The sequence below is a fragment of the Nyctibius grandis genome, chromosome 2 (genome assembly GCF_013368605.1).
Source record: "Nyctibius grandis isolate bNycGra1 chromosome 2, bNycGra1.pri, whole genome shotgun sequence".
Classification (NCBI taxonomy): domain Eukaryota; kingdom Metazoa; phylum Chordata; class Aves; order Nyctibiiformes; family Nyctibiidae; genus Nyctibius; species Nyctibius grandis.
In genome coordinates this window covers 78,495,225-78,509,124 of record NC_090659.1, presented here as the reverse complement: position 1 = coordinate 78,509,124, position 13,900 = coordinate 78,495,225, and the positions used below count along the sequence as shown (strand labels likewise).

Below are 13,900 nucleotides of genomic sequence, written 5' to 3'. Positions count from 1 at the left end.
CCCAGCAGTATCCAAAGAATCCAAATGCACTGTAGTTTTCAAGTTTTTAGTATGAACTTGTCCAAAGCATCAACAGCTGCCTATTCAGACAGCTAAGTGATGGTAAGGTCAGTATTACATGTTAGCCAACATTACTAATAATTTAACAAACATAAAAAAACCTACCCCCTGTCTAACAAAACTTAAAAGGGAATGAAGTGAATTCCTTTGCTCATTACTGTTTCTCAGAAAGATTTAAGGCATTGATAATTGTTGAATAATAAGGCTCCTTAATTTTGCTTTAACTTTGCATACAGTGCTAAAACGAGCACATACAACATCAGCCTGTATTTCACTATCTGGCAAAATAATTAGTTCTGTTTATAAGCTAGAAAACACAGAAATCATTTTGTCTCTAACTAGGCTACTTATTACTAGCTATGTTGTAGCTAATCCCTTCTGTTAGTGATCCCTTTTCTAAAGAAAACACAACTCATGTATCTTTTGAACTCAGCTGCCTAGCTAAGATAATGCCTAGCTAGCACTGATTCACCTCATTTTCCTAAAATTAAACAAACTCCTGAAAAAAATTCAGGGACCTACAGAAAGACGCAAAATAGCAGACTCGGGCTGTATTTTACAATACAAATTGTATAGAGACTCTAATTGGATTTTTTTTTTTAAGATACATTTTAGACCAAAAAAGTAAGTCACTGACACCCAGTGCTGACACAGCAGATAAATAAAAGTTTTCTACTATTCACAGTAGAACAGTAATAGAAAACTTTTGGCAACATAAAAACTCTAACCAATCTCATATTGTTAATTTTATTTCCAATTTTCTCAGCACAGTTTCAAGTCCTCAAGTGTAACAGATGGCATGGTTCTGAAGAGCTACTGTAAAGTCAGCTCGTTTTTTTGACCTTGTTTCAAGCAACTTTCTTCAGCATCTTTGAAAGCTTAGATCCATAACTACTTAATATTACGTACACAAACATGTAAATAATTTATAAGTAAGTGTGAGTTTTAATTTAACTTATATAGTGAACTCTGTTAAAACGTTAGACAAGACAGTCTGACACATTCTCATAACAGTAACTAATACCAAAACGTGTGTGTGCAATATATTGTACAGATGGACGTGGAAATTAAAAAATATGCAATCTTACCTGGATGAGCTTGTCTCATGTGGTAAGTCACTGGATATGGATGGGATTCTCCACACAACTCACAGATAGTGTCTTTTTCAGGTCCTCCCACTGCAAGCTGGGCCATCTCGCCAAAAAGATTTCCCCTTGGCCTAGTCTCAACCTTTTCTTTTTTCTTTTTCTCTTTTTTGTTTTTCTTGTTATCTTTGTCACTTTCCTTCTTCTTTAACACTGCACAAGAACCAGGACTTGGAAAAATCATGTTTTGGGAAGCTGCTTTAATAGTTGCTAAAGAAATATCTTCCCAGAAAGCTACTAAGTGCTGCAGTGTTAATGGAAGAGGAGACTTGGATTTCATTGTGTGATGACTGGATGTTTCAAAGGAGGTAGTTTCAGTTTTTCCATCCTCACACTTTTCATGCAGAGGTGGTTCTTTCAACATTGAGAGGACTTTGTTTTTATTGATGCTACCCATTTTAGAGATATCTGGTCCATGAGGTGAGATGTTGAACATGTTAAGAGCAGATGATATTTCCAATGAATGTCTATTTTTCAACTTGGTTTCTTTTTCCTCTGCAGGTTGTTGAGTAAGACTGCTTCGTATTGGTGCATGCTCTTTCGACAGTTCTGGATTAAACTTCAAAAAAGATGAACAAGCCATAGCATCATGAACTATTCCTTCATGCCAAAGAAATGCAGCAAATACAGCTCTTGCACATTCTGCAACAGAAGGTGACATTGCTTGCTTGGCAGGCTCTACAGGCTTGGAGCCATCTCCTTTGAAAAGAAAGCTGGATTTTTCCTTTTTGGGTCTTGTGTGCCTACCAGCACATTTACGGCTCACTTTTGGAGATGCTCTCATGTCTTGCTCATCTTTCAGTGGTGCTTTTCCTATGCTGAAATGAACTTTATTAGAACCATCATCCAGACTTCTGAATTCTGTGTTGTCTTCACAGGTGCTATCTGTAATGCTGTTAGTCTTTAAAGTACTTGAAGTACATACTTCAACTACCTCACTGTGAAGATTTTCTTGTACGACATGAGGGGAAGGAGCTCTATTTTCAGTTTCTGTAACAGGTTTTCCATCTTTTGCAATGATTTTTGGTTTGGGTGAAGTGGACCTCCCCCTCAAGGGTTCTGTTAGGGGTACTTTCTTTTTGCGAAGGGTGTCTGGATCTAATGTGTAAGAATCTGATTTGGAGCGTTCTCGAGGAGGATCAAGCTTTGTTTTTACAGGGGATGGAGCTTTCTGAGGTAGAGTTTTGTCATGGGGTGACGAGGATCGTGGAGAACTAGCACCAGATCTAACGGCTGTAACTGTCTTTGTCTTTGGAGAAGATGACCGGGTTCCTGGCCCTGGAGATTCAGCTCTCAGACCAGTAGTTGTTCTTCCATCGGTTTTTAGTGTTTGCAAAGTGTTATGATTTGGAGACAAAGACCTGCTGTGAGAGTCTGACCGCAATTTTGCAGCATCTGATTTCAGCATAAGAGACTCACTGGCAGATAAGCCTTCTGTATTCCTAGGTTTCTTCTGGTCAGCAGCAGCTCTATTAATTCGCACATCAAGCTTGGGTGACCTGCTGTCCGCTCTGTGTTTTGATGACATGTCTGATTTTCCTGCTGGAGAAATCGGTCTAGCAGCTCCTGTGAAATTCATTCGGTCACCTGTTTAGTATATTTTATAATTAAATTATTATATTTTGACAGTGATACCTTTAATAATACAAAACAAGGATTAAAGACCTCAACACAAGATAAAAATCAAACACATGCTTCTTTTCACACCAAAATGAAAGGAAATATAAAGGGAATTTTTTTCCCCCTAGAATATTTTCAATACATTTCTTCTCCCAAAGATACATACAAACAAGTGTTAGGAAATATTTACAGAGAAAACATCACTACAGAGGTATCAAAAGGCACATTTCACTGTTTCCACAAAACACTAGTAAAGGAAGCACAATTTACATCCTTAAGTAAAATGCCAGGAGTTAACTAAGTTTACTAGAGTTGCAACAGAAGCCAGGGATTATTTAATTTATTATCTCTATGTGTGTCAGCCTGACTGCAACAAGAGACTTGCAGAAAGATCAAATGTATTACCAGATTGATTTTCTTTAATGCTCAAAAGTCAGGAAATGTAGGAAGTAAACACAGCTATAAGGCAAATTGGGTAAGAGACTCACAAACACGCTTAAACCAATTCACATTGATAATCTGAGGTATCCACCTTTTTAAGACCACAAACTATCACTGTTCAGAGCACAACCTACTAAAAAAAATCCTCACCTTTTTCCAACCACTAAGCTAAACCATCATCTCTGGTCTATGATGTCCTCTTATTCTGATGCACTAATTTATTGTTCCTATGCACACTGACTTTGTACGTACATTTATCTACAGAACTATAAAAAATATGGGTAGCTTAATATAAATACATACAAAACAAGTATGTGCAAATAAGTAGCTCATTAAAACAACCTGCTTCTAGTAATTCTGTGAACACAGCCTCTCTTGTAGAATTGTATTTTGAAAATTAAGACAAGCAATGTTGAAATTACTGGCAAGCAATGCAGCAGTTGTGAATTAAATGTAACTGTCTCTCCATAAAGCATTACACTGCAAAGTCTTGAATGTATAGGTAAGTCCTTCTGATTTGAATGGGTTTTCATTAGTTAACTATGAAGAAGTTTCTCCAGTAAAGCTTGTAGAATTAGGTCACAGTACTTCGGATTCTTTTACTTTTCTAGACACTAAATGGTAATTGCACTTATCTGGGCACATTTTTTGAGAAAGAACTATGCATTAAAAAAAAAGTTTCAATTAATCAGAGAACATTAGCAGATTTGGACCTTGATTTCTAATGGGAAGAGAGAGTCATCTTTTATCCAGTACCTTCATGATTTACTTAGAAGGTGGGAAATCTGTGTTTACTTCCTTCTGCATTATGGGATCTGAACCAACTTCTTCCAGTTCTCAATCATGAAGCCTTATGCCTATGCTAGAAAATATATAGAAGCATGGAGTGATCTCAGTTTTTCCTACTGTTACCTCTCACAATACAAAAACAAATGTATTTTTTGAAGCAAAGTCTAGCAACCCAGAAGTCTCCTCAGGTTACAAAACAATTCTTATTATCTTGCTACCTCCATATTTAAGTAGTTTATAATAAAACACACACAGAATCACACACAGAATGTTAGGGATTGGAAGGGACCTCGAAAGATCATCTAGTCCAATCCCCCTGCCGGAGCAGGATTGCCTAGACCATATCACACAGGAACGCATCCAGGCAGGTTTTGAATGTCTCCAGAGAAGGAGACTCCACAACCTCTCTGGGCAGCCTGTTCCAGTGCTCGGTCACCCTCACCGTAAAGAAGTTTTTCCTCATATTTATGTGGAACCTCCTGTGTTTCAGCTTGCCCCCATTGCCCCTTGTCCTGTCAAGGGATGCCACTGAGAAGAGCCTGGCTCCATCCTCTTGACACTTGCCCTTTACATATTTAAAAACATTAATGAGGTCACCCCTCAGTCTCCTCTTCTCTAAGCTAAAGAGACCCAGCTCCCTCAGCCTCTCCTCATAAGGGAGATGTTCCACTCCCTTAATCATCTTCGTGGCTCTGCGCTGGACTCTCTCTAGCAGTTCCCTGTCCTTCTTGAACTGAGGGGCCCAGAACTGGACACAATATTCCAGGTGTGGCCTCACCAGGGCAGAGTAGAGGGGGAGGAGAACCTCTCTCGACCTGCTGACCACACCCCTTCTAATACACCCCAGGATGCCATTGGCCTTCTTGGCCACAAGGGCACACTGCTGGATCATGGTCATCCTGTTGTCCACTAGGACCCCCAGGTCCCTTTCCCCTACGCTGGTCTCCAACAGGTCTGTCCCCAACTTGTACTGGTACATGGGGTTGTTCTTGCCCAGATGCAGGACTCTACACTTGCCCTTGTTATATTTCATTCAATTTCTCCCCGCCCAACTCTCCAGCCTGTCCAGGTCTCTCTGAATGGCTGCGCAGCCTTCTGGCGCGTCAGCCACTCCTCCCAGTTTTGTGTCATCAGCGAACTTGCTGACAGTGCACTCTATTCCCTCATCCAAGTCATTAATGAATATATTGAATAGTACTGGTCCCAGTACCGACCCTTGAGGGACTCTGCTAGACACAGGCCTCCAACTGGACTCTGTCCCATTGACCACCACTCTCTGGCTTCTTTCCTTCAGCCACTTCACAATCCACCTCACTACCCGATCATCCAGACCACACTTCCTCAGTTTAGCTGCGAGGATGCTGTGGGAGACCGTGTCAAACGCTTTACTGAAATCGAGATAGACCACATCCACAGCTTTACCATCATCTATCCACTGGGTAACATCCTCATAAAAGGCTATCAAGTTGGTTGGCAAGACTTCCCGTTGGTGAAGCCATGCTGAGTGCCCCTAATGATCCCCCTATCCTTGATGTGCCTAGAGACAGCACCAAGAACAAGTTGTTCCATCACCTTTCCGGGGATGGAGGTGAGGCTGACCGGTCTATAGTTACCCGGGTCCTCCTTCTTGCCCTTTTTGAAGACTGGAGTGACATTCACTTTCCTCCAGTCCTCAGGCACCTCTCCCGTTGCCCACGACTTAGCAAAGATGATGGAGAGTGGCCTAGCAATGACTTCCACCAGCTCCCTCAGCACCCGCGGGTGCATCCCATCAGGGCCCATGGATTTATGGACGTCCAGATTGCTTAATTGGTCCCTGACCCAGCCCTCATCTACCAAGACAGATTCCTCCTCTATCCTGACTTCTTCTGGGGCCTCAGGGGTCTGGGGCTCCTCAGGACAGCCTCCAGCAGTATAGACAGAGGCAAAGAAGGCATTCAGTAACTCCGCCTTCTTTTTATCCTCTGTCTCCAGGGCCCCCACCTCATTCATCAGTGGGCCTACATTGCCTCTAGTGTTGGCTTTACCTGCAATGTATTTGAAGAAGCCCTTTCTGTTGTCCTTGACCTCTCTTGCAAGGTTTAATTCCAAGGAGGCCTTAGCTTTCCTAGTTGCCTCCCTACATCCTCTGACAACAGACTTATATTCCTCCCAAGTGGCCAGCCCCTCCTTCCACGATCTGTACACCCTCTTCTTCCACTTGAGTTTGCCCAGCAGTTCCCTGTTTAACCATGCAGGTCTCCTGTTACCCTTCCTTGACTTCCTACCTGCTGGGATGCTCTGATCTTGAGCTCGGAAGAAGCAGTCCTTGAATGCTAACCAACTATCTTGGGCCCCCTTACCTTCTAGTACCCTGTCCCATGGAATTTCCCCTAGCAATTGCTTGAAAAGGCCAAAGTTGGCCCTCCTGAAGTCCAGGGTTGTGATTCTGCTAGCTATTCTGTTCCTGCCACATGAGATCCTGAACTCTACCATCTCATGGTCACTACAACCAAGGCTGCCCTCAACCTTCACCGCTTCAACCAGACCCTCCTTGTTAGTGAGGATAAGATCCAGCAGCGCTCCTCTCCTAGTTGGCTCATCCACCATTTGCATCAGAAAGTTATCATCAACGCACTGGAGGAACCTCCTGGACTGAGGATGGCTGGCTGAGTAGGCCTCCCAGCAAATATCAGGGTAGTTGAAATCCCCCACAACAACCAGGCCCTGTAATTGCGAGACTGCTCTCAGCTGCCTGTAGAAGGCCTCATCACCCTCCTCATCCTGATCCGGTGGCCTGTAATAGACACCCACAACAGTATCACCCCTGCCAGCCTGCCCCTTAATTCGCACCCACAAACTCTCAACTCGCTCCTGATCCGCCCCTGGACAGAACTCAATACATTCTAGCTGCTCACTCACATAAAGAGCAACTCCACCACCTCTCCTTAGCGGCCTGTCTTTCCTGAACAGGACATAGCCATCCATGACCACATTCCAGTCATGCGAGGCGTCCCACCAAGTCTCTGTAATTGCCACTAGATCATAGCCCCCCGACCGAACACGGATTTCCAACTCCTCCTGTTTATTCCCCATGCTGCGCGCATTGGTGGACAGGCATTTCAGGGAGCGAGCTGAGCACACCGATTTCACCCCAGGGGGATGGGAGGCCTCCTGGTCTACCTCAACACTAGAGCGTTGCCCCAGTGGTGCAAGCCCAGCTACTACCCCATCCCCCTTCGAATCTAGTTTAAAGCTCTCCGAATGAGCCCTGCTAATTCCTGTCCCAGAACCCTTTTGCCCCTACGACACAAACCTTTCCCATGTATTACCGTCACGCCTGGTGTCTTATAAAACCAGCCATTATCAAAGAACCCAAAGCCCTGCCTGTAGCACCAGTCTCGTAGCCAGGCATTAATAGAGAGAATCCTACCATTCCATCCCACGTCATCGCCTGAAAATGGAAGGAGGGAGGAGAAAACAACTTGTGCCCCAGACTCTTTCACCAACCGTCCTAGGGCCTTGTAGTCTTTCTTCATCCCCCTCAGACTACGGGATGCAGCTTCTTCCCCACCTGTCTGGAAGATCAGCAGGGGGTAGTAGTCTGTGGCCTCACCACTGTTACAAACAGTAACAGGAAAAAGCGAAGGACACCTATATTGGAATATTTAATAAGCTTGAAGGTTAGGGTACTCTCCTGGCTTCCCAGGACATGGTAGGAGTTCATACTTCTCCAAGCAGAGAAGAAATATTTTGTCTATATTCAGGAACAATATGCCAAATGTAAACAGTAGAATATAATGAGAACATCTCAATCATCTTCATAATCACTTTAGAGAGTCTAATCAGTCTTTATTCTTTTTTCTTGTAAGTCATCTATAATTTTTTGGGGGGAGGAAGCAGGGGAGAAAGGGAGGGAGAAGAGGAAGGGAAGAAATAGCATGGTACATCATGGTTTATAAAATGATTGTTCTTGCTAAAAGAAAAAATTAAAAAGTTTCGTAAAGCATTTTGCTCATGCCAGCTCAGTTATTCACCAGTTCTACTGATGAGCTATTTTGAGATGTCTACTTTGTGACATATACATTCAGAAATGTAAATTATAATTACTTTATACACCCTTTTCCCAGAAACAAACAAATAAAAAGATGAATTTAAGGTCTGCCAGATGAGAAAATACTCTAGACAGAACCTTTTACAGAATTTCTCATAAAGGAAAAAATAGTGACAAAAGGACTATAGTCTTCTTAGAGGACATAAAACACTGCAAGCCATTCAGCAATGTATCAAATTCAAAGTATACACATGACTAGGGAATATCAAGCAGAAAAACATTCTAGAACAAAACTGCTTATGAAAGGCATAGTTTAACAGTAGCTTCCAGCAATAAAAAAATCTAAATCTAAAGGTTTAGATTTGCAGATATAGAGGTAAATAATCCTAATGAGCATTCTAGACTATCAGCACAAAAAAAAACCCCACAAAATGAAAAACTGCATAATCATGTAGCAAACTGCTTTATCTGTAATCAAAAAAACCACCCTGTTTTTTTTCCCCTTCTTCCGTATTTCATTTGCCTATTGTTAGAAAACAGGTGTTATTAGATTAGATTAACAGTCACCTTTCTGTTTACAAAGCAGAAAGAGATAGCTAGGTGACGTATCATGAAGTTGCTGCAACTCAGGAAGGCAACACTGAATGGTTATATCAAATGAGCTCCAAACTCCAACGTTTACTTTCAAAACATTATTTTATTAAGCGAATGAAATGAAAATGAATGGAAGGAGAAAAAAAAATTTTGAATGTAAAAATCTGAATAACCTTGCTATGTTGGCATGCATACCCACCCTTCTGTTTGTGAGAGACAGATGAAATAGCAGAGGCAGGCCCAGCTACATCACTAGTTTTGTAAATACGCTCACGAGAAGCAAGGCAGCAGGATGGAGTTTCTACAGTGGAAAACAGTTGCACAGAAGCAGCACAGATTCAATGGAAAAAGCAGTAAAGATAAAACCAAGCATTTCAAATGATATGCATCTCCTTTGTTAAGTATTCTGAATTCATTGTTTAGACTCCTCCCTTAGTTTTAAATGAGAAACAGTTACTTCAAGATGTTTTCCCTGATCTTAATTTTAAAAGAATAACAGATCTGTGATTTCAGTATAAGTTTCTAGGATCTAAAAATGTAGTATGTGTAGACTAGCCAATGATATTTATGGTTTATTATAAAAAGTATCTAGTTTTCAACGGAACTCTGGCTTTAAATCTGAACTTTTAATCCGTAAATTCAGAGATTAATTATTTAAAACTGCAATATGGCCTTCTAGATGACGAGTTCTCATATTCTTTTGAGAAAATTAGAGAACACCTGGATGTTTGTCTTGGGAATTCTCACTAATCACTGGAAAGGATAAAGAAAAATATTTTAAACACATCAAAACTATCTGTTTTCAAATCTGAATGCACCTAAATAATGTTTTGAAGAATTTCATGTGTGTAATGTGAACTTTAGTTTCTCAATACTATCAAGAGACATAACTAGCAGTAGAAGAGTTTCTGTCAAACAGTACAGACATGAACACAAATCTGTATCAACCATTAAAAAGAATCTTGCCTTAAGAAAAAAAATCCAAAAATTCTGATATAATCTGAGATAATTTCAGTATAAAGTCTATTGACACCAAGTCTGTTAAATGTACAGCGCCAAGTGAAATTTGGAGTGAGGTAACAGTGGGGACTTTTAGTTTCAAGTTTATAATTTTACTTTCCTATAATGTTGTTTTTAATTCTATTTCCTATTCCTTCCTTTATAAAAAAAATAAGTCTAATTCTTGTGGCATTAATAATTTCAAAGAGATTGTGGGTGTGTGTTGGAAGATACTCTGTTTTTGTACAAATGCAAGAAGACAAGTCTATTGAAAATAAGTAATTTCAATTCCTGCACTGCTTAAGACATCTTTTTGGTACTACATTTACTAACTTGTACACATAAATATAAACCCTATCTTAAGCAATGAGGAGTCTATAGTCTCCACAATGAGAAAGTGTTCACACATGCTTGAATTAAGGATCTCATTCTTTAAAACAAGAAAATAATCTCTATTTTCTCAATCCAGTATTAGCATAAATTTAAGAACATTATTACCTACTTTGATGCCTACAAATGCTTTGGAGAGATCCAATACTAACTATATTACTTCTGAGTAGCAGGATGTAATTTCGCCAATTTTCAAAGGCAAAATGCAGAAAAACACATTAGGAATACAAAGTAGCAGCGTAGGAACAATTCTTTAAATAGAAGCCTAAAAATGTCTATTTGATATACGAGCATTCCGGTCTAAGAATATTTAAATGAAAATATTTACTAAACCCGATTTCATTCATGCTTCATTCTATGTCTGACAATACTTACATTTTATAATGTTGTAATCTAGCTGATGTTGAACACTGTCCTGCTTCTCAATCATTTCAAGGGGACTATGGGTCGAAGGGAATGAGTTTCCCACATAATCTCTTTGCTGCCTTAGCAAACAATGTATGCCTGTCTAGGATAAGTGGTCAGTCACAGAGACCAGCTTTTTGGTCAGGATTCCTGCTTTTTTAATCACCCCCAAAGTGGGGTGAAGACCTCAAAGACACGTAGGCAAGCTCTGTCTCACATCACATTCGAACGTGACAGCTTATCTTCAGTCACATTCTTTCCTTCAACATGGAAATAGCTCTATCTTGAAAAGCTACGCAATATGGAGACATAAGATGCAGTTCAAGTCCTATGGCAGGATGCAGTCTTCTAACAGCCATGCCTCGCCTTCCTCTGAGGAAACAGTGGTAAGCCAATCCAGGAGGCATGACATACCACCAAGTAGTCCACATTGGTCTTTTTTAAACTCTAAAACAGACTGGTAAAATGTCTCTGGAGAGCAGAGATTAAAGTTAAAGTTTCTTCTGAAATGCCACTGCTTTTCTGAATGATGATGAAGGAAAACACTGACCTGCTTTTGCCCTTTTGCCTAAGCAAAAAGAATGCATTCCTCTTTCGCTTCTGTTACTGACATGGAAACTACTATACGGCTGTTAGCTGAATTTCCTCAAGTACTGCAACCAATGTATCTTTTTTCACATCTTGAATATGCCAAATGCCATAGTGACAGTCAGACAAAGACTCTTTTTTCTTTTCGTAAGTAAAAGAATATACTGAAGTCAAACGTTTGAATATTATATATTAAAAAGGAAGAAAAGTATTAGGTACTGTTATAGTAGTGGCATGAGTGAGTGAATGAAAGCAAAAGCTGAAATGCAGTATCATTAGAAAAATATTAGTTCATTACCCAAAGGTAGGGTTTGGAGCACCGACACTTGAGCCACTTAAGTTTATTAAATGAAAGAGGTATTCCTGTGCTAGAAGGGTAGATAAAAACTATTCTATAATTTTATAATTTGTAACTACAATTTTTGAAGATGCGATAAGCCAAATTTATTTCTGAAATAAAGCTTGACACAATTTGTGCTCTTCCTCCAAACTTTACCATACCAGTTCCCCAGGGATGGTTTTGGATTGACCTGGAGAAATATTTGCTTCATACATATGTTTGATTATCAGATTGTAAAGCCTAGGGTATGAAACCACTTAATTTATTAGCTCAAATTTTCACGAACGATGCTTTGGCAATAAGCAGCATCTGAAAAAAACAGTGAAACCAATACTCTCTGCTTCGCATGACAATTAAGTCATTTCAGCATAATATGGAAGAGATCAGTGTGCTTGGTTAAGAATATCCTCTCCCTTCATTGTACTGAAACACTACAGAGAAGAGTTATGTGCTCTGTATGGGTGCTGGTCTTTTCTGCTTCCCTCCACAGTTTAGGAAACATGGATAGAAGCACTGCAGGCAAAGCCAGTTGTTCTAAATGCTCTGTAACTAGCACCTAGAAAGGAAAGGAACAAAACGAAAAAGAAAGCAGCAGCACAATACTAAAGGGACAAGGAACTCCTGACATGAATGGTAGGGGCTGATCATATACTGTGGGACCATATGCTGGATTGCAGCTCTGCAGCATGGATTGGCAAGGAAGCAGCCTGGCAGGACACTATGAACATACTGAAGAGCAGCTCGGCACTGCAGCTACTGCCTGGACTGAGATGCATCAGGCAGCAGTAGCTGTGCTCAGTGAGCTGCCAGGGCTGCAGTGGAAGAGAGAGAACGTTAACAAATGAGGCTAACAAGGGAGGTCCAAAGCCTCTTCAACCTATAAATCTGTTCTCATTTGCAATAGCAACTCAGATGTGAGGAAACATGGTATAAACGTCTAATGTTGGTGACTGCAAGGCCTCAAACTTCCCTACCCAAGTTCAGAGTTTAACAGCCAATTGTGAAATTTTGATAACTGACGCTGGACAGCATAGCAAGATCCTGCCTCCCTGACTTGTCACGTCTAAGGAGTTTTATGACCCAGCACACATTGCTGAAGGTTGAGAAACAAGATCTTCCTTGATCCTCTAGGTTTCCACACGTCACCTATACTCAGAATCCAAGCAGAAATTTGAGTATTCTGTGCTCTTCACGAAGTTCAAAGACAAATCAAGCAACCAGTAATAATTTTGCAGCTATGGGAGGCTGCAGTCCTGAGCAGATCTGTTACTGATGATCTTACAAACTTCTCAGAAGTAAACATACTCAGGGTGGAGTAATTACAGACTGTTTTGTTGAAATAATCAAGGAAGAAAAATACATAAACTTGTGCTCTTTCTGGAAAAAAATCCTTGCTAAGATTCCACGCCAATACAGCTGTTCCTGAACTCCAGGGAGGTTATGCCATCTCTTCTAGCTTTTTGGACTTTCAGTTGCATAAAAGACTGACAAGGAACTAAAATACATGACAAGAGAATCTTTATTTTGTCCGTCCCTGTGAAAAAGAAAACAATGTCTCAGCTTTTTTCCCTTGTGTGACCACGTGTGAAAATTATTAAGGGAATTAAGTAGGACAGAACAATCAGCCCTTCATAGAGTTCTAGCAAGTAACACAAAACTGAGTAACACAGTTCCCCCTTCTTTTTTATAATATACCTTCTGTAACGAATTCGTTGACAAAACACACAGGACTCTTGTTAGTTTACCTATGATGTCAAAAGAGTAAGAGCCACTTCTCCTTTTTTCAAGAATTATATCTGAGGAAGTGGTTGTCCAAAACTGTAGCATTTCCACAAAAAAATAACTAGACACTGTATCAGAAGATAAGAGGTTGTGACAAGCCCTTTCCCTAAATGAATTTGGAAACCAAATCAAACCCCAAGGCACAGAAACCATTCCTCAGAAAGAACAGCTAGCGACAAACACTTCTAAAGAAAAACTACAATCTGTCTCTGACACAGAGTATGTTTTATAATCAGACCAACATTTTTCTTCCTATTTTAAAAACCTAAATTAAGGAAATAATTCTAGAGGACATTCAGCATGATCCTAACATTCCTCAGAATCATCCTTCCAAATAAAATTTCTCCCCAGGAGGACAGATAGCTGAGGAAGAACAGAAAATATAAGCGGCAGACTAAACTATTTAACCATACTTTCAATCAAAACTTCTATTTAGTATATAACCTCTGCAGCCATGGAAATCTAGGCTGGCACAACTTCTTTCAACTATTAGACTATGATTAGTCCCTTAAATATAGCAGTTATTGACTACAAACATTCATTTTAATTTTTAGATCTAACTTTACTGCAGGAAGCACTTAAGGACAGAGCACATTACGTGAAACTAAAACTAAGCAGGTCTAGGGCAAAAATCCAAGTGACTTGATATGGAACCTTAGGATACATTGTTTCATGGATTTAATTTTTAATTACATGTTTGATAACAGGAGGCTA

At 40.2% G+C, this 13,900-nt stretch overlaps 1 protein-coding gene across 14 annotated transcripts in view; it reads right to left on the bottom strand.

Annotated features, from left to right (window-relative positions):
* Positions 1 to 13,900, bottom strand: part of MYCBP2 (MYC binding protein 2) — a 204,691-nt gene that overhangs the window by 36,883 nt on the left and 153,908 nt on the right. For all 14 annotated transcript variants that reach the window (XM_068395507.1, XM_068395508.1, XM_068395513.1 and 11 more), the window contains one exon: positions 1,149 to 2,792. In XM_068395507.1, the coding sequence (XP_068251608.1) occupies positions 1,149 to 2,792 (1,644 nt within the window). The remainder of the gene's footprint in view (positions 1 to 1,148; positions 2,793 to 13,900) is intronic.